General features: G+C 41.9%; 1 protein-coding gene across 1 annotated transcript in view; it reads right to left on the reverse strand.

Moving 5' to 3' along the window:
- LOC135556918 (anoctamin-3-like) overlaps positions 1-19,910 on the reverse strand; it is a 166,235-nt gene that overhangs the window by 60,348 nt on the left and 85,977 nt on the right. The window contains exons 4-9 of the mRNA XM_064990321.1: positions 18,870-19,009; positions 18,012-18,167; positions 15,535-15,635; positions 15,259-15,303; positions 14,289-14,423; positions 9,133-9,239 (exon numbers count right to left, since the gene is read on the reverse strand). Coding sequence (XP_064846393.1) covers positions 9,133-9,239; positions 14,289-14,423; positions 15,259-15,303; positions 15,535-15,635; positions 18,012-18,167; positions 18,870-19,009 — 684 coding nt within the window. The remainder of the gene's footprint in view (positions 1-9,132; positions 9,240-14,288; positions 14,424-15,258; positions 15,304-15,534; positions 15,636-18,011; positions 18,168-18,869; positions 19,010-19,910) is intronic.

The raw sequence follows: 19,910 nt of genomic DNA on the forward strand, positions 1-19,910 counted from the left end.
ATGATTTTATCTCAATCAGACTAACCTGTGTAAATAGATTTTATCTCAATCAGATTAACCTGTATAAATAAAGATATTTTATCTCAATCAGACTAACCTGTATAAATAAAGATATTTTATATCAATCAGACTAACCTGTATAAATAAAGATATTTTATATCAATCAGACTAACCTGTATAAATAAAGATATTTTATATCAATCAGACTAACCTGTATAAATAAAGATATTTTATCTAAATAAGATTAACCTGTATAAATAAAGAGCTTTAATCTAAATAACATTAACATGTATAAATAAAGAGATTTTATGAATAAAGATCAACGCAAAATATGAATAATCTGAAAGTAGAAAGTGTTCATATATATTGCTATAGGTATCCAATTGTCTGAAATGTCATTCTAAGTCAATAAGACGACAGTGGGGATGTCAACAACATTAAGTCCAGACCATTTCTACTGGCTCTCTGCCCAGGATCTCTGCTACAAAGAGTCTCAGAGTAAAAGGGTGCTGGTCTAGGATCAGTTTAGCCTTTTAGATCAGAACGAATAAGATGACATGGACAGGAGGGATCTGATCCTAGATCAGATTGTGTCAGATTATATAGAGAAGGGGTGACTTGGTCCTAGATCAGCACTCCTACTCTGAAGACAAGACAGATTTTGAATACGGGCCCAAATGATGCCACCATCACATCACCAACACAGATACGCACCTTCCCAGAAGCTCACAGACTGAGAGATCAGTCTCCGGTCATGGTGACCATAATAATTTAGTAGAGACTCACAACATAGAGGAGGAGCTGTTGAGACAATGGAGGACAGAGGACGTCACTAGCAAAACGCTCTAGACAGACAGAAACACTGTAGTATATTGGTGGGGTGTAGGGGCTGTCCTATCGCGGGTTATATTGTGTTATATACAGACAGACAGCACAGTGGCAGACACGTAACTAGAACAATGCTCTATACTGCAACACATTAGTGGGGACTGGGGACCATTCTATTGTTGGGTTTAAGGGTTAAGGTTAAGGTGACCTCTTGCAATACACAGGAGACTTCACAATAACAAGTGCTTTCTATCATACGAAAGCATGCTTTCACTGTACACACAAACAGGTTAACATACAGACCGATATGAACAAAGAGAGGATGGACATGGACATGGGACAATACATGGATGGATGACAGCCCAAATATCCATGGAGGCAAGGCAACCTAGCCTGGTCTACCATGCAAAGTGTCTAGCCTGGTCTTCCATGCAAAGTGTCTAGCCTGGTCTACCATGCAAAGTGTCTAGCCTGGTCTACCATGCAAAGGGTCGAGCCTGGTCTTCCATGCAAAGGGTCTAGTCTGGTCTACCATGCAAAGGGTCTAGTCTGGTCTACCATGCAAAGTGTCTAGCCTGGTCTACCATGCAAAGTGTCTAGCCTGGTCTACCATGCAAAGTGTCTAGCCTGGTCTACCATGCAAAGGGTCGAGCCTGGTCTTCCATGCAAAGGGTCTAGTCTGGTCTACCATGCAAAGGGTCTAGTCTGGTCTACCATGCAAAGGGTCTAGTCTGGTCTACCATGCAAAGGGTCTAGTCTGGTCTTCCATGCAAAGGGTCTAGTCTGGTCTTCCATGCAAAGTGTCTAGCCTGGTCTACCATGCAAAGGGTCTAGTCTGGTCTTCCATGCAAAGGGTCTAGTCTGGTCTTCCATGCAAAGGGTCTAGTCTGGTCTTCCATGCAAAGGGTCTTGTCTGGTCTTCCATGCAAAGGGTCTAGCCTGGTCTTCCATGCAAAGGGTATAGCCTGGTTGTCCATGCAAAGGGTCTAGTCTGGTCTACCATGCAAAGGGTCTAGTCTGGTCTTCCATGCAAAGGGTCTAGTCTGGTCTTCCATGCAAAGTGTCTAGCCTGGTCTACCATGCAAAGGGTCTAGTCTGGTCTTCCATGCAAAGGGTCTAGTCTGGTCTTCCATGCAAAGGGTCTTGTCTGGTCTTCCATGCAAAGGGTCTAGCCTGGTCTTCCATGCAAAGGGTATAGCCTGGTCGTCCATGCAAAGGGTATAGCCTGGTCTTCCATGCAAAGGGTCGAGCCTGGTCTTCCATGCAAAGGGTCGAGCCTGGTCTTCCATGCAAAGGGTCGAGCCTGGTCTTCCATGCAAAGGGTCTAGCCTGGTCTACCATGCAAAGGGTCTAGCCTGGTCTTCCATGCAAAGGGTCAAGTCTGGTCTTCCATGCAAAGGGTCAAGTCTGGTCTTCCATGCAAAGGGTCTAGCCTGGTCTTCCATGCAAAGGGTATAGCCTGGTCTTCCATGCAAAGGGTATAGCCTGGTCTTCCATGCAAAGGGTCTAGCCTGGTTTTCAATGCAAAATGAAAGCTAATATAACAATGATATATGCCACTTGGCAGGCACTTTTATCCAAAGTGACTTACAGATTGAGGGCATTGTTGGTATCTAGTCATATTTTTGTTCAATGTAGTATCTAGAAGTACCTACTAGTATCTAGTAGTCATATCTAGTAGTAGTAGTAGTAGTAGTATCTAGTAGTAGTATAGTAGTAGTATCTAGTAGTAATATCTAGTAGTAGCAGCTAGTATTAGTATAGTAGTAGTATCTTGTAGTAGTATCTAGTAGTAATATAGTAGTAGTAGTAGTATCTAGTTATAGTAGAAGTATCTAGTAGTAATATCTAGTAGTAGTATCTAGTAGTAATATCTAGTAGTAGTATCTAGTCAAATATAGTAGTAGTATCTAGTCAAATCTAGTAGTAGTATCTTGTAGTATCTAGTAGTAATATAGTAGTAGTATATAGTAGCAGTATCTAGTAGTAGTATATAGTAGTAATATCTAGTAGTAGTATCTAGTAGTAGTATGTAGTAGAATATAGTAGTAATACAGTAGTAGTATCTAGTAGTAGTATCTAGTAGTAGTATCTAGTAGAATTATCTAGTAGTAGTATATAGTAGTAATATCTAGTCGTAATATCTAGTAGTAGTATATAGTAGTCATATCTAGTAGTAATATCTAGTAGTAATATCTAGTAGTAGTATATAGTAGTAATATCTAGTCGTAATGTCTAGTAGTAATATTTAGTCGTAGTATCTAGTAGTAATATAGTAGTATAGAATAGTAATATCTAGTAGTAGTATATAGTAGTAATATCTAGTAGTAATATCTAATAGTAGTATAATCTAATCGTAGTATCTAGTAGTAATATCTAGTAGTAGTATATAGTAGTAATATCTAGTAGTAGTATATAGTAGAAGCATCTAGTAGTAATATAGTAGTAAGATCTAATAGTATATAGTAGTAGTATCTAGTATCAAGCAGTAGTATTGGAAAGAGGAGGAATGTGGAGCTAAGGTAAATGTTCTAGCAAACATTGTCAACATTTTCGTGTTTTAGCCGGACACTACTTAGCAATAATCCTTTAGCATGTCTGATTCAGTGACGAGATCGGTATGTATGTGTGTGTGTATGTGTGTAGTTCATCCCTTGGCAGCATCAGGAGTAGGTCTCTGAAAGATAACGTCATCCTCTGATTTCAGTACTACATTTATTAGGTCACGTGCACGACCGAGGGGATTTGAAGAGGATTTGTCACTTATTTAGCACGCTCTGATCTTATTGGTTGAGGAGGCATAGAGAGGTCACAGTACTTTAATATTACATAGAGCCCTTCAAGGCCAAACTCTAATCAGCAAACAAGTAACAGGGCAAACAGACAAGAGGTTTGAATGAGAGGGACAAGCCTGGTCCCAGATCTGTTTGTGCTGTATAGCTAATGCTTTGCCTAAATATCATATCCTATCCAACTCTTACGGCCATTGCTATACAACACAAACAGATCTGGGATCAGTCTGTGGAAGGGAGAGAAAACAACAACATTAGACAGAATGATGGATCATGGAGTAGACTAGAGGATCAGCTAGCATTGGAAGAATACCAACTACAGTGGATTACATTTTAATCAGCCCACACCAACACAACAAGTCCTGCATTATAAAATACATTATAATTGCCCCCACAACTACTCTCAAATCCCAGAGGCATAAATAAGTAACGATATACCAGAGGCATAAATAACCAACCAAAGCCACCAAAAATCACTGACCAAAGCCACCATAAATCACTGACCAAAGCCACCATAAATCACTAACCAAAGCCACCATAAATCACTAACCAAAGCCACCATGAATAACTAACCACAGCCACCATTAATAACTAACCACAGCCACCATTAATAACTAACCACAGCCACCATGAATAACTAACCACAGCCACCATTAATAACTAACCACAGCCACCATTAATAACTAACCACAGCCGCCATTAATAACTAACCACAGCCACCATTAATAACTAACCACAGCCGCCATTAATAACTAACCACAGCCACCATTAATAACTAACCACAGCCACCATTAATAACTAACCACAGCCACCATAAATAACTAACCACAGCCACCATAAATAACTAACCACAGCCACCATTAATAACTAACCACAGCCACCATTAATAACTAACCACAGCCACCATTAATAACTAACCACAGCACCATAAATAACTAACCACAGCCACCATAAATAACTAACCACAGCCACCATAAATAACTAACCACAGCCACCATAAATAACTAACCACAGCCACCATAAATAACTAACCACAGCCACCATTAATAACTAACCACAGCCGCCATTAATAACTAACCACAGCCGCCATTAATAACTAACCACAGCCGCCATTAATAACTAACCACAGCCGCCATTAATAACTAACCACAGCCGCCATTAATAACTAACCACAGCCACCATAAATAACTAACCACAGCCGCCATTAATAACTAACCACAGCCACCATTAATAACTAACCACAGCCACCATTAATAACTAACCACAGCCACCATTAATAACTAACCACAGCCACCATTAATAACTAACCACAGCCGCCATTAATAACTAACCACAGCCACCATAAATAACTAACCACAGCCGCCATTAATAACTAACCACAGCCGCCATTAATAACTAACCACAGCCGCCATTAATAACTAACCACAGCCGCCATTAATAACTAACCACAGCCGCCATTAATAACTAACCACAGCCGCCATTAATAACTAACCACAGCCACCATTAATAACTAACCACAGCCGCCATTAATAACTAACCACAGCCGCCATAAATAACTAACCACAGCCGCCATTAATAACTAACCACAGCCTGTAACGGCGTTCTTCGTTTGTCGAAAGAGAGTCGGACCGAAATGCAGCGTGTTGGTTACTCATGTTTTTAATAGAACAAATGACGATACACAAAATAACAAAAACAACAAACGGAACGTGAAAAACCTATACAGCCTGTCTGGTGAACACTAACACAGAGACAGGAACAATCACCCACGAAATACAAAGTGAAACCCAGGCTACCTAAATACGGTTCCCAATCAGAGACAACGAGAATCACCTGACTCTGATTGAGAACCGTCTCAGGCAGCCAAACCTATGCAACACACACCCCTAATCAGCCACAATCCCAATAACTAAAAAACCCCACTAAGAAATACAACAAACATAAATCCATGTCACACCCTGGCCTGACCAACTAATTAACTAAAACACAAAATACTAAGACCAAGGTGTGACACAGCCACCATTAATAACTAACCACAGCCACCATTAATAACTAACCACAGCCACCATTAATAACTAATGCCGCCATTAATAACTAACTAAAGCCGCCATTAATAACTAACCACAGCCACCATTAATAACTAACCACAGCCACCATTAATAACTAACCACAGCCACCATTAATAACTAACTAATGCCGCCATTAATAACTAACTAAAGCCACCATTAATAGCTAACTAAATTAATAGCTAACTAAAGCCACCATTAATAGCTAACCAAAGCCACCATTAATAGCTAACCAAAGCCACCATTGTCACGATGTTCGTAATAATGGTCGGACCAAGGCACAGCGTACGTAGAATTCCACATACTTTTAATGAATAAAGTGAAACTTAAGCAAATACAAAACAAATAAAGAATAAACTAACCGTGACGACAATGCAGTGGGAACAGGCAACTAAACACATAAACAATATCCCATAACCCACAGGTGGAAAAAATGCTACTTAAGTATGATCCCCAATTAGAGACAACGATTACTAGCTGCCTCTAATTTGGAATCATACAAATCACCAACATAGAAAATCAAACATAGAACCCCACATAGAAAATATAAACTAGAACAACCCCCCAGTCACTCCCTGACCTACTCTACCATAGAAAATAAAAGCTTTCTATGGTCAGGATGCGACAACCATTAATAACTAACCAAAGCCACCATTACTAACTAACCAAAGCCACTATTATTAACTAACCAAAGCCACCAAATTCTAAATGACAGATGTCCTCATCTTTCCTTCCTTAGTTTCTAGAGAGCCAAATGGTATTCAACAGAATATCCCAAAAAGGATTTGAAACAGCAAGCCACGTGACGATGCATACACAGATAAACGACACAAGTTCAAACGAGACAAATGTTATCAACAGGACAGAGGAAAAGAGAAAGAAGACAGACAATTCATACGTTTCACTGTATTAGCTAATGCCTTCCCTTTTTAAACATCTCGGTCATTGACCTGTATAGAGTATAATGTATAGTAGTACTGGATATAGAGTATTGGATATATAGTACTGGATATATAGTACTGGATATAGTAGTACTGGATATATAGTACCGGATATAGTAGTACTGGATATATAGTACTGGATATATGGTACTGGATATAGTAGTACTAAATATATAGTACTGGATATATAGTACCGGATATAGTAGTACTGGATATATAGTACTGGATATAGTAGTACTAAATATATAGTACTGGATATATATTACTGGATATATAGTACTGGATATATATTACTGGATATAGTAGTACTGGATATATAGTACTGGATATATGGTACTGGATATAGTAGTACTAAATATATAGTACTGGATATATAGTACTGGATATATATTACTGGATATAGTAGTACTGGATATATAGTACTGGATATATAGTACCGGCTATATAAACTCTGACATTTGAAAGGGTTTCCACATACTTTTGTGTTTCAGATCTAAACTCAGCAAAAAAAGAAACGTCCCTTTTTCAGGACCCTGTCTTTCAAAGATAATTCCTAAAAATCCAAATAACTTCACAGATTGTCACTGTAAAAGGTTTAAACACTGTTTCCCATGTTTGTTCAATGAACCATAAACAATTTATTAACATGCACCTGTGGAACGGTCGTTAAGACACTAACAGCTTACAGACGGCAGGCAATTAAGGTCACAGCTATGGAAACTTAGGACACTTTCTACTGACTATGAAAAACACCAAAAGAAAGATGCCCAGGGTCCCTGCTCATCTGCATGAACGTGCCTTAGGCATGCTGCAAGGAGGCATGAGGACTGCAGATGTGGCCAGGGTAATACATTGCAATGGCCGTACTTTGAGATGCCTAAGACAGCGCTACGGACAGCTGATCGTCCTCACAGTGGCAGACCACGTGCATCCGAACATGACACCTGCGGGACAGGTACAGGATGGCAACAGCAACTGCTCGAGATACACCAGACAATTTCTTTAAGAAAATCAATCAAAAACCTTTATTAACGCAATTGCAGACAGAAGTTGACAACAGGAACATAGCACACACGTTTCCCAGTAAGTTCTGCACAATAGTAAAGGGTCCAAGTTATTTTATTAAGCCCCCAGTCACTGCCTACATCATTACCTTCTACTCATGAGACCAATCCCATGCACACACAGCTATACAAACAAGAGTTTCAGTGTTATCGAAAGGCTCGGCAGTAAATGTCCCCAAGTTGATTTATATTGGAATGTCTGACGAGTCTCTTATCTCTTTCACTCCCCAGCAGAGTTCTGTCTCAGTCACACATCTCTCATACCGTTTCTTTATAAGAGGCAGAGACTAGAAAAGACTGTGGAACAATATTAAACCTTATAATGCATATATATATATTGTTAATCTGTAGTCTAGGACCCTATAAATGTAAGGGGGGTCTTATAACCCTTACCCTTCTATTAATACAACATAAGCATAATCAATTATTATAATACATCAAACATTTGGTACAGCCCCTATCATGACCACAAGGTGAACCCGACCCGTCTCACAGCAAGAACTGGCAAATCTGGTGCAGTCCATGAGGATGAGATGCACTGCAGTACCTAATGCAGCTGGTGGCCACACCAGATACTAACTGTTACTTTTGATTTTGACCCCCCCCCCCCTTTGTTCAAGGACACATTATTCCATTTCTCTTATTCATATGTCTGTGGAACTTGTTTAGTTTATGTCTCAGTTGTTGAATTCTGTTATGGTCATACAAATGTTTACACATGTTAAGTTTGCTGAAAATAAACACAGTTGACAGTGAGAGGACGTTTCTTTTTGTTGCTGAGAATAGTACTGGATATACAGTAATACTATGATGATTGGTATTATGCACCATCACGTTGAACTGTAGTATTACTTCATTATCATTCACATTGTAAAATACTGCATTTTGTTTTGTACAATGAGCATTGAGTCTACACAGGGTGTTTCAAAGCCTAAGATGCAATAAGATTTAAGGACAACCCCCAATATTTAAAGTATACATATAAAGTAGATAGATTTATAAAGTAGATAGATAGAAAGATATATAAAGTAGATAGATAGAAAGATATATAAAGTAGATAGATAGAAAGATATATAAAGTAGATAGATAGATAGATAGATAGATAGATAGATAGATAGATAGATAGATAGATAGATAGATAGATAGATAGATAGATAAAGTAGATAGATAAAGTAGATAGATAGATAGATAGATAGATAGATAGATAGATAGATAGATAGATATATAAAGTAGATAGATAGATATATAAAGTAGATAGATAGATAGATAGATAGATAGATAGATAGATAGATAGATAGATATATATAAAGTAGATAGATAGATAGATATATAAAGTAGATAGATAGATAGATAGATAGATAGATAGATAGATAGATAGATAGATAGATAGATAGATAGATAGATAGATAGATAGATAGATATGGATACTGTAGATCCGTACCCATCTTAGACTTCCCGTCCTCATACTTGGTGCGTTGGAGAACATGGTGGACTATTCTGCTTCTGGTGGAGTTGGAGAAGAACGTCTGTCTGTTGTTGATGGTAAAACTGAGAGAAGAGAGTAAAACAAACAAACAAGTCATCATTGTCTTTTATAGCAAACAGAGGATGTGGGAACAGAGCCTGGTCGCTGGCGTGAAAGGCAGTCCCACTATGCATCGCTCCAATGGGGTTAACCCACTTGGGGGGTGGGGGTAACCCCACTAAAATAGCAAAGCTTTCCAGGACCAGTAAATGTTTATTTGAAGAACAAAGGTTGTCAAAGAGATGAGGAGATGAAAACAAACTGGCAGAAAGTGATGAGTTTAAAACAAAATGGCAGAATGAGATGAGGAGATGAAAACAAACTGGCAGAAAGTGATGAGATTAAAACAAAATGGCAGAATGAGATGAGGAGATGAAAACAAAAGAGTTAAGAAAGGGAGATTAGGGGTTGTCATAACAGAACCAGTTACCGCGGCTGTAGGCTGTATTATGATAGCCTTTATCATGTCCTCCTCTACTCTCCAATGCAGCCTATACAAACACACATCATAGAATACAAATAACACAGTCAATCTATTCTATCCCTATTCACAAGTTGTTAGAGCCGTGTGTGTGTGTGTGTGTGTGTGTGTGTGTGTGTGTGTGTGCGTGTGTGTGTGTGTGTGTGTGTGTGTGTGTGTGTGTGTGTGTGTGTGTGTGTATGCGCATGTGTGTGTTTAACCCACTGTCGCATGTTTGCCCTGCTGAACGGGGCTGTGTAGCAGTCTGTCTCCTCTAGGTTAGGTTAGAGGTAGTGTTAAGGTTAGGGTGTTAGGTTAGAGGTAGGGTTAAGGTTAGGAGGTTAGGTTAGGGTGTTAGGTTAGAGGTAGGGTTAAGGTTAGGAGGTTAGGTTAGGGTGTTAGGTTAGGGTGTTAGATCAGGGTTTAGGTTAGGGTTCAGGTTAGGGTGTTAGGTTAGGGTATTAGATCAGGGTTTAGGTTAGGAGGTTAGGTTAGGGTGTTAGGTTAGGGGTTAGATCAGGGTTTAGGTTAAGGGGGTTAGATTAGGGTGTTAGATTAGGGGTTTAGGTTAAGGGGGTTAGATTAGGGTTTAGGTTAAGGGAGTTAGATTAAGGGGGTTAGGTTAGGGGGTTAGGTTAAGGGGGTTAGATCAGGGTTTAGGTTAAGGGGGTTAGGTTAGGGTGTTAGATTAGGGGTTTAGGTTAAGGGGGTTAGATGAGGGTTTAGGTTAAGGGAGTTAGATTAAGGGGGTTAGGTTAGGGGGTTAGGTTAAGGGGGTTAGATTAAGGGGGTTAGGTTAGGGTGTTAGATTAGGATTTAGGTTAGGGGGTGAGGTTAGGGGGTTAGATTAAGGGGGTTAGGTTAGGGTGTTAGGTTAGGGTGTTAGATTAGGGTTTAGGTTAGGAGGTTAGGTTAGGGTGTTAGGTTAGGGGTAAGATCAGGGTTTAGGTTAAGGGGGTTAGGTTAGGGTGTTAGATTAGGGGTTTAGGTTTAGGGGGTTAGATTAAGGGGGTTATATTAAGGGGAGTTCTGTCCTACTATCCAGGTCTGTACCCAAACAATTTGAACTTCTACTTTTAAAAATCCACCTCTCTAAAAACAAGTCTCTTACCGTTGCAGTCTGCTATAGACCACCCTCTGCCCCCAGCTGTGCTCTGGACACCATATGTGAACTGATTGCCCCACATCTATCTTCAGAGCTCGTGCTGCTAGGCGACCTAAACTGGAACATGCTTAACACCCCAGCCATCCTACAATCTAAACTTGATGCCCTCAATCTCACACAAATTATCAATGAACCAACCAGGTACCTCCCCAAAGCCTTAAACACGGGCACCCTCATAGATATCATCCTAACCAATTTGCCCTCTAAATACACCTCTGCTGTCTTCAACCAAGATCTCAGCGATCACTGCCTCATTGCCTGCATCCGTAATGGTTCAGCGGTCAAACGACCTCCACTCATCACTGTAAAACGCTCCCTGAAACACTTCAACGTGCAGGCCTTTCTAATCGATCTGGCCGGGGTATCCTGGAAGGATATTGATCTCATCCCGTCAGTAGAGGATGCCTGGATATTTTTTTTAAATGCCTTCCTAACCATCTTAAATAAACATGCCCCATTCAAGAAATTTAGAACCAGGAATAGATATAGCCCTTGGTTCTCCCCAGACCTGACTGCCCTTAACCAACACAAAAACATCCTATGGCGTTCTGCATTAGCATCGAACAGCCCCCATGATATGCAGCTGTTCAGGGAAGCTAGAAACCATTATACACAGGCAGTTAGAAAAGCCAAGACTAGCTTTTTCAAGCAGAAATTTGCTTCCTGCAACATTAACTCAAAAAAGTTCTGGGACACTGTAAAGTCCATGGAGAATAAGAACACCTCCTCCCAGCTGCCCACTACACTGAAGATAGGAAACACTGTCACCACTGATAAATCCACCATAATTGAGAATTTCAATAAGAATTTTTCTACGGCTGGCCATGCTTTCCACCTGGCTACTCCTACCTCGGTCAACAGCACTGCACCCCCCACAGCAACTCGCCCAAGCCTTCCCCATTTCTCCTTCTCCCAAATCCGTTCAGCTGATGTTCTGAAAGAGCTGCAACCCCTTCAAATCAGCCGGGCTAGACAATCTGGACCCTTTCTTTCTAAAATTATCTGCCGAAATTGTTGCCACCCCTATTACTAGCCTGTTCAACCTCTCTTTCGTGTCATCTGAGATTCCCAAAGATTGGAAAGCAGCTGCGGTCATCCCCCTCTTCAAAGGGGGGGACACTCTTGACCCAAACTGCTACAGACCTATATCTATCCTACTTCTCTGATAGAGTTCAGTGTGTCAAATCGTAGGGTCTGCTGTCCGGACCTCTGGCAGTCTCTATGGGGGTGCCACAGGGTTCAATTCTTGGACCGACTCTCTTCTCTGTATACATCAATGATGTTGCTCTTGCTGCTGGTGAGTCTCTGATCCACCTCTACGCAGACGACACCATTCTGTATACTTCTGGCCCTTCTTTGGACACTGTGTTAACAACCCTCCAGGCAAGCTTCAATGCCATACAACTCTCCTTCCGTGGCCTACAATTGCTCTTAAATACATGTAAAACTAAATACATGCTCTTCAACCGATCGCTACCCGCATCTGGCCGCCTGTCCAACATCACTACTCTGGACGGCTCTGACTTAGAATACGTGGACAACTACAAATACTTAGGTGTCTGGTTAGACTGTAAAATCTCCTTCCAGACCCATATCAAATATCTCCAATCCAAAGTTAAATCTAGAATTGGCTTCCTATTTCGCAACAAAGCATCCTTCACTCATGCTGCCAAACATACCCTTGTAAAACTGACCATCCTACCAATCCTCGACTTTGGCGATGTCATTTACAAAATAGCCTCCAATACCCTACTCAACAAATTGGATGGAGTCTATCACAGTGCAATCCGTTTTGTCACCAAAGCCCCATATACTACCCACCATTGCGACCTGTACGCACTCGTTGGCTGGCCCTCGCTTCATACTCGTCGCCAAACCCACTGGCTCCATGTCATCTACAAGACCCTGCTAGGTAAAGTCCCCCCTTATCTCAGCTCGCTGGTCACCATAGCATCTCCCACCTGTAGCACACGCTCCAGCAGGTATATCTCTCTAGTCACCCCCAAAACCAATTCTTTCTTTACTGGAACGAACTACAAAAAGCACTGAAACTGGAAACACTTATCTCCCTCACTAGCTTTAAGCACCAACTGTCAGAGCAGCTCACAGATTACTGCACCTGTACATAGCACACCTATATTTTAGCCCAAACAACTACCTCTTTCCCTACTGTATTTAATTAATTTATTTATTTTGCTCCTTTGCACCCCATTATTTTTATTTCTACTTTGCACATTCTTCCATTGCAAATCTACCATTCCAGTGTATTACTTGCTATATTGTATTTACTTTGCCACCATGGCCTTTTTTTCCTTTACCTCCTTTATCTCATCATTTGCTCACATCGTATATAGACTTGTTTATACTGTATTATTGACTGTATGTTTGTTTTACTCCATGTGTAACTCTGTGTCGTTGTATGTGTCGAACTGCTTTGCTTTATCCTGGCCAGGTCGCAATTGTAAATGAGAACTTGTTCTCAACTTGCCTACCTGGTTAAATAAAGGTGAAATAAATACATAAATAAATAAAAGGGGGTTAGGTTTGGGTGTTAGATTAGGGTTTAGGTTAGGGGGTTAGGTTAGGGAGTTAGATTAAGGGGGTTAGATTAAGGGGGTTAGATTAAGGGGGGTTAGGTTAAGGGGGTTAGGTTAAGGGGGTTAGGTTAAGGGGGTTAGGTTAAGGGGGTTAGGTTAGGGTGTTAGGTTAGGGGGTTAGGTTAGGGGGTTAGGTTAGGGTGTTAGGTTTGGGTGTTAGATTAGGGTTTAGGTTAGGGGTTAGGTTAGGGAGTTAGATTAAGGGGGTTAGATTACGGGGGTTAGATTAAGGGGGTTAGGTTAAGGGGGTTAGGTTAAGGGGGTTAGGTTAAGGGTGTTAGGTTAGGGGGTTAGGTTAGGGTGTTAGGTTAGGGGGTTAGGTTAGGGGGTTAGGTTAGGGTGTTAGGTTAAGGGTGTTAGATTAGGGTGTTAGATTAGGGGGTTAGGTTAGGGGGTTAGGTGAAGGGGGTTAGGTTAAGGGGGTTAGGTGAAGGGGATTAGGTTAGGGTGTTAGGTTAGGGTGTTAGGTGAAGGGGGTTAGGTTAAGGGGGTTAGGTGAAGGGGGTTAGGTGAAGGGGGTTAGGTTAGGGTGTTAGGTTAGGGTGTTAGATTAGGGTTTAGGTTAAGGGGGTTGAAGTATAGAACCTACTGGTGCATGCGTGCCCTGCTGAAGGGGGCTGTATAGCAGTCTGTCTCCTCTAGGTCAGGTAAGGGTTAGGGTTAGGGGGCTGTATAGCAGTCTGTCTCCTCTAGGTCAGGGTTAGGGTTAGGGTGATGGTTAGGGTTAGGGTTAGGGGGCTGTATAGCAGTCTGTCTCCTCTAGGTCAGGTAAGGGTTAGGGTTAGGGGGCTGTATAGCAGTCTGTCTCCTCTAGGTCAGGTAAGGGTTAGGGTTTAGGTATAGAACCTACTGGTGCATGCGTGCCCTGCTGAAGGGGGCTGTATAGCAGTCTGTCTCCTCTAGGTCAGGTAGGGCCTCTTTGTCCAGCTTCATGGGGTTCCTGGGTAACCAACTCTTTATCTGACGACACCTCAGATGAAACCGGCTGCAGGGAGAAACAACAGAAAAGATAGTATTGATGAATTTATTACGAGGATCATCCTAGAGATTGTTGTGTTTACTCAGTGATAAAAATGAGTAGTTAGCCTGGCTCAACCAGAGTAAACTGCCTCACATTAGGGTCACAATGACATTCATTTTAACGGTTTATACTTTCTGCACAAACAGAATGTTATAGTCCTATAATTACAACGGTCTTTCTAAACCTCCATAAACATCTCCGTCGGGAGACTGCGTTATTATGATTCATTTACTTTATTCAGGGTGACTTATTGGGCTTTAACAGAGCTTAAATCGCACATTCTTACACACGACAGAATATGTTTAAATAGATAAACTAATCCTGTACTAATTAATAAAGTCCTCTGGGGGTAGAGCTAAATAACAGTTTGAACCATTCACCCTCTGTGATTAAATGACAGTTAACCTCTTCCATGCTGTGTTTAGAGAGTACAGGAGTAGAGGGGGAGATAGGCAAGTAACTCCCTGATGCTCAATAATGGCTACATCTTAAAATAACAGCTAGACCATCTAACTCCCTGATGGTCGATGATGGCTCCATCTTACAGCTAGATCATCTAACTCCCTGAAGGACAATAATGGCTCCATCTTACAGCTAGATCATCTAACTCCCTGAAGGATGATGATGGCTGCATCATAAAATAACAACTAGAGCTCTCATCTTGAGAGAACAGAGTCACTCCAGCTGTGCTGAATGCTGCCGAAGGTGTATTTCATTAGAAGTGCTCCGCAGAGCTAAGCCAGTCAACTCAGCAGCAGACTGTGGCTGAACTTTACGATCACACTGAAAATCCACTTACCTGCCCATAGTTTTGCTCTTCCAATCTGTAAAGTAACTTTTTTTTCTGAAAGATAATATAACAATAAATGAGATATGGTGGGATGGGTCGAACAATCCAACAGATCAAGCCATACAAATAGTCCTAATGCTTTATTGAATGTGCTGTTGTTTACAGATGTTTGATGAGCAGTTATTAATGTGTATGTTGTGCATTATAATGCATTATGTATAGCTCATAACCCTTATGAATGTGTTTATAATGCATTATGAAGTAGGTATTCTTGTGAAGTGCTACCTGAATGGCATTCTGATATTCATCTGCTCAGCGTATTTACAGAGAGTGTCCCACGGAGCATGGATCTTCACAAACATGATGTCGGTGTTGGTCAGAGACGGCTTTCGAGAGGGGGCACAAAACTAGAAATTAGCTTGTGACTGAAAATCTGATGACAATATTTGAGAAAATACTCAAACAGCACTTATCCTTTAACAAATAGATAAATAAAAGCTGTTTAAAACAAATTCAAGACATTGTCTAAAAAAATGGGTTTCACTCTGGTTTCTGTAGCCAGATACAAAGACAAAGAGTCATTAATACAGAGCTGAAGGGAGAATATGGGAAAGAGTATGTACTAAAATGAAACGTCCCATTTTCAGGACCCTGTCTTTCAAAGATAATTTGTAAAAATCCCAAATAACTTCACAGATCTTCATTGTAAAGGGTTTAAACACTGTTTCCCATGCCTGTTCAATTTTTCGTATTTTTTTATTTTTTTTAAATTTCACAGTGTCCAAAGAAGGGCCAGATGTATACAGAATGGTGTCGTCTGCGTAGAGGTGGATCAGAGAATCACCAGCAGCAATAGCGACAGCATTGATATATACGGAGAAAAGAGTCGGCCCGAGATTTGAACCCTGTGGCACCCCCGTAGAGACTGCCAGAGGCCCGGACAACAGGCCAGCCCTGAAGATGTCGGCACAGTATTGTTTTTTTAATCAATGGCGGTTATGATATCATTTAGGACCATGTTCATTAAATAAACCATAAACAATTAATGAACATGCACCTGTGGAACGGTCGTTCAGGCACTAACAGTAGGCAATTAAGGTCACAGTTATGAAAACCAAGAACACTAAAGAGACTTTTCTACTGACTCTGATAAACACCAAAAGGAAGATGTCCAGTGTCCCTGCTCATCTGCGTGAACGTGCCTTAGGCATGCTACAAGGAGGCATGAGGACTGCAGATGTGGTCAGGGAAATAAATTGCAATGTGCGTACTGTGAGACGCCTAAGACAGCACTAGAGGGACAGCTGATCGTCCTCGCAGTGGCAGACCACGTGTAACAAAGTCTGCACAGGATCGGTACACCCGAACATGACACCTGCGGGACAGGTACAGGATGGCAATAACAACTGCCTGAGTTACACGAGGAACGCACAATCCATCCATCAGTGCTCAGACTGTCCGCAATAGGCTGAGAGAGGCTGGACTGAGGGCTTGTAGGTCTGTTGTAAGGCAGGTCCTCACCAGACATCACCAGCAACAACATTCCCTATGGGCACAAACCCCCCGTTGCTGGACCAGACAGGACTGGCAAAAAGTGCTCTTCGCTGACGAGTCACGGTTTTATCTCACCAGGGGTGATGGTCGGATTCCCATTTATCGTTGAAGGAATGAGCGTTACACCGAGGCCTGTTCTCTGGAGTGGGATCGACTTGGAGGTGGAGGGTCCATAATGGTCTGGGGCGCTGTGTCACAGCATTATTGGACTGAGCTTGTTATCATTGCAGGCAATCTCAACTCTGTGCGTTACAGGGAAGACATCCTCCTTCCTCGTGTGGTACCCTTCCTGCAGGCTCATCCTGACATGACCCTCCAGCATGACAATGCCACCAGCCATACTGCTCGTTCTGTGCGTGATTTTCTACAAGACAGGAATGTCAGTATTCTGCCATGGCCAGCAAAGAGCCCGGATCTCAATCCCATTGAGCACGTCTGGGACCTGTTGGATCGGAGGGGCCGAGTCAAGATCAAGACCGGAGGGGGTAGGGGTCCGAGTCAAGACCGAGACCGGGAGGTGGACAAGACCGTGACCCAAAAAATGTGAGTCCTATTCAAGACCGTTCAAAATATCCAGTATTTCTGTATTCATCTTTCAGAACAACATTTGGGGTGCGTCACTTGAGTGGGTTGAGTCACTGACGTGATCTTCCTGTCTGGGTTGGCGCCCCCCCCTTGGGTTGTGCCGTGGCGGAGATCTTTGTGGGCTATACTCGGCCTGGTCTCAGGATGGTAAGTTGGTGGTTGAAGATATCCCTCTAGTGGTGTGGGGGCTGTGCTTTGGCAAAGTGGGTGGGGTTATATCCTGACAGTTTGGCCCTGTCCGGGGGTATCATCGGATGGGGCCACAGTGTCTCCCGACCTCTCCTGTCTCAGCCTGTAGTATTTATGCTGTAGTAGTTTATGTTTTGGGGGTCTTGGGTCAGTTTGATATATCTGGAGTATTTCCCCTGTCTTATCTGGTGTCCTGTGTGAATTTAAGTATACTCTCTCTAATTATCTCTTTCTCTCTCTCGGAGGACCTGAGCCTGGAGACCGCACTAGAGACCGAGACACTCGATATCTAATCTGGAGCCCGCACTAGAGACCGAGACACTCGATATCTGGTCTGGAGACTGCACTAGAGACAGAGACTATGTGGACTGGAGTACTACAACACCAGATATTTCCTGTATACTATGGTATATTAGCATGTAAGGCTACCCTACCTCTTTCTCCAGCATCAGCCCCTCAGCTCTCAGGTTCCTCTCAAAGGTGACTCTCTTTTCCACCAGAGGACTGGACTTCTTATAGACCAGGATGTAATCAATACGCTTCTTCCCATCTCTGAACAGCAGACCGGACGGCTGCCCAGGGTTGGTCCCCTACGGAAATATGTTTATCAGTAAACCTGATTAGGATACCTACATAAGGCATTCATAACCCATTCATAAGCTGCGTAACTGTGAGACATTGGAAAAGATTGGTGCAATGTCATTCTGGTTATTGGGTGAGGGTGTGCGTCCCTGTGTGTGTGTTTGTGTGTGTGTGTGTGTGTTTGTGTGTGTGTGTGTTTTTGTGTGTGTGTGTATGTGTGTGGGTGTGTGTGCGTCTCTGTGTCTCTGTGTGTGTGTGTGTGTGTGTGTGTGTGTGTTTGTGTGTGTGTGTGTTTTTGTGTGTGTGTGTGTTTTTGTGTGTGTGTGTATGTGTGTGGGTGTGTGTGCGTCTCTGTGTCTCTGTGTGTGTGTGTGTGTGTGTGTGTGTGTGTGTGTGTGTGTGTGTGTGTGTGTGTGTGTGTGTGTGTGTGTGTGTGTGTGTGTGTCCGTGTGTGTGTTTGTGTGTGTGTATATGGGTGTGTATGTCCCTGTGTGTGTGTCTCTGTGTGTCTATGTGTGTTTATGTGTGTGTGTGTCTCTGTGTGTCTCTGTGTGTGTGTGTGTGTGTGTGTGTGTCTCTGTGTGTGTGTGTGTGTGTGTGTGTGTGTGTGTGTGTGTGTGTGTGTGTGTGTGTGTGTGTGTGTGTGTGTGTGTGTGTGTGTGTGTGTGTGTGTGTGTGTGTGTGTGTGTGTGCACACGTGCATACGGTACCTGAAGCGAATCTACGCGTGCCTCTAATTTAGCTCGGGTGGCAGGTTTATGAATGAGAAACGACTCATCTGTCCTTCCTGCCTCGTACGCACTAGCTTCTGCCTCCTCCTCATAGTGGTCCTTGACACCTTCTGTCAGACCTAGACAGACCGAACGAGCAGTGGTTAGGACATGTAGTTATTTTAGGTATAAAGATAATGCTTGAACATTGCTATTCCATCTATACATAACGGTCCTTCACGGCTTCTGCCAAAGACAGACAAACAGGGTACCCGAGGTGGTGAAGGACAGGGAGCACAGTACTAGACTGTGCCGGTTAGCATACCCTATTATCCCCATATGCCTACACTTTGTGATTGCTGCAGGAATTGCAGTCACAACCTTTAGCATTGTTAGCGCTGCATTCTAACCAACTGGTAATGTAGTTACCTGTATTTGTTTGGCTTCAATCAAATCTAATCCAATTGTATTGTCACATACACATGGTTAGCAGATGTTATTTCGAGTGTAGTGAAATGCTTGTGCTTCTAGTTCCCAAAAGTGCAGCAATATCTAACAAGTAATATCTAACAAATACCTAATACACACAAAACTAAGTAAAGGAATGGAATTAAGAATATATAAATATATGGATGAGCAATGTCAGAGGCATAGGCTAAGATGCAGTAGGTAGTATAGAATACAGTATATACATATGAGATAAGTAACGCAAGATATGTAAACATAAAAAATAAATCATTCTCTCTACTATTATTCTGACATTTCACATTCTTAAAATAAAGTGGTCATCCTAACTGACCTAAGACAAGGATTTTTTTACTAGGATTAAATGTCAGGAATTGTGAAAAACTGAGTTTAAAAATGTATTTGGCTAAGGTGTATATAAACTTCAGTCTTCAACTGTACATATGAGATGAGTAATGAAAGATATGTAAACGTTATTAAAATGACCTTTATAACAATCAATGTCATGTATGGAGGTGGGAGAAAGGTCCGTGTTAATTCTGTGAAGGGTTTCTACTCTGGGGATGCGTCCCAAAT

Source organism: Oncorhynchus masou, chromosome 15, assembly GCF_036934945.1.
Source record: "Oncorhynchus masou masou isolate Uvic2021 chromosome 15, UVic_Omas_1.1, whole genome shotgun sequence".
In the NCBI taxonomy this organism is placed as follows: domain Eukaryota; kingdom Metazoa; phylum Chordata; class Actinopteri; order Salmoniformes; family Salmonidae; genus Oncorhynchus; species Oncorhynchus masou.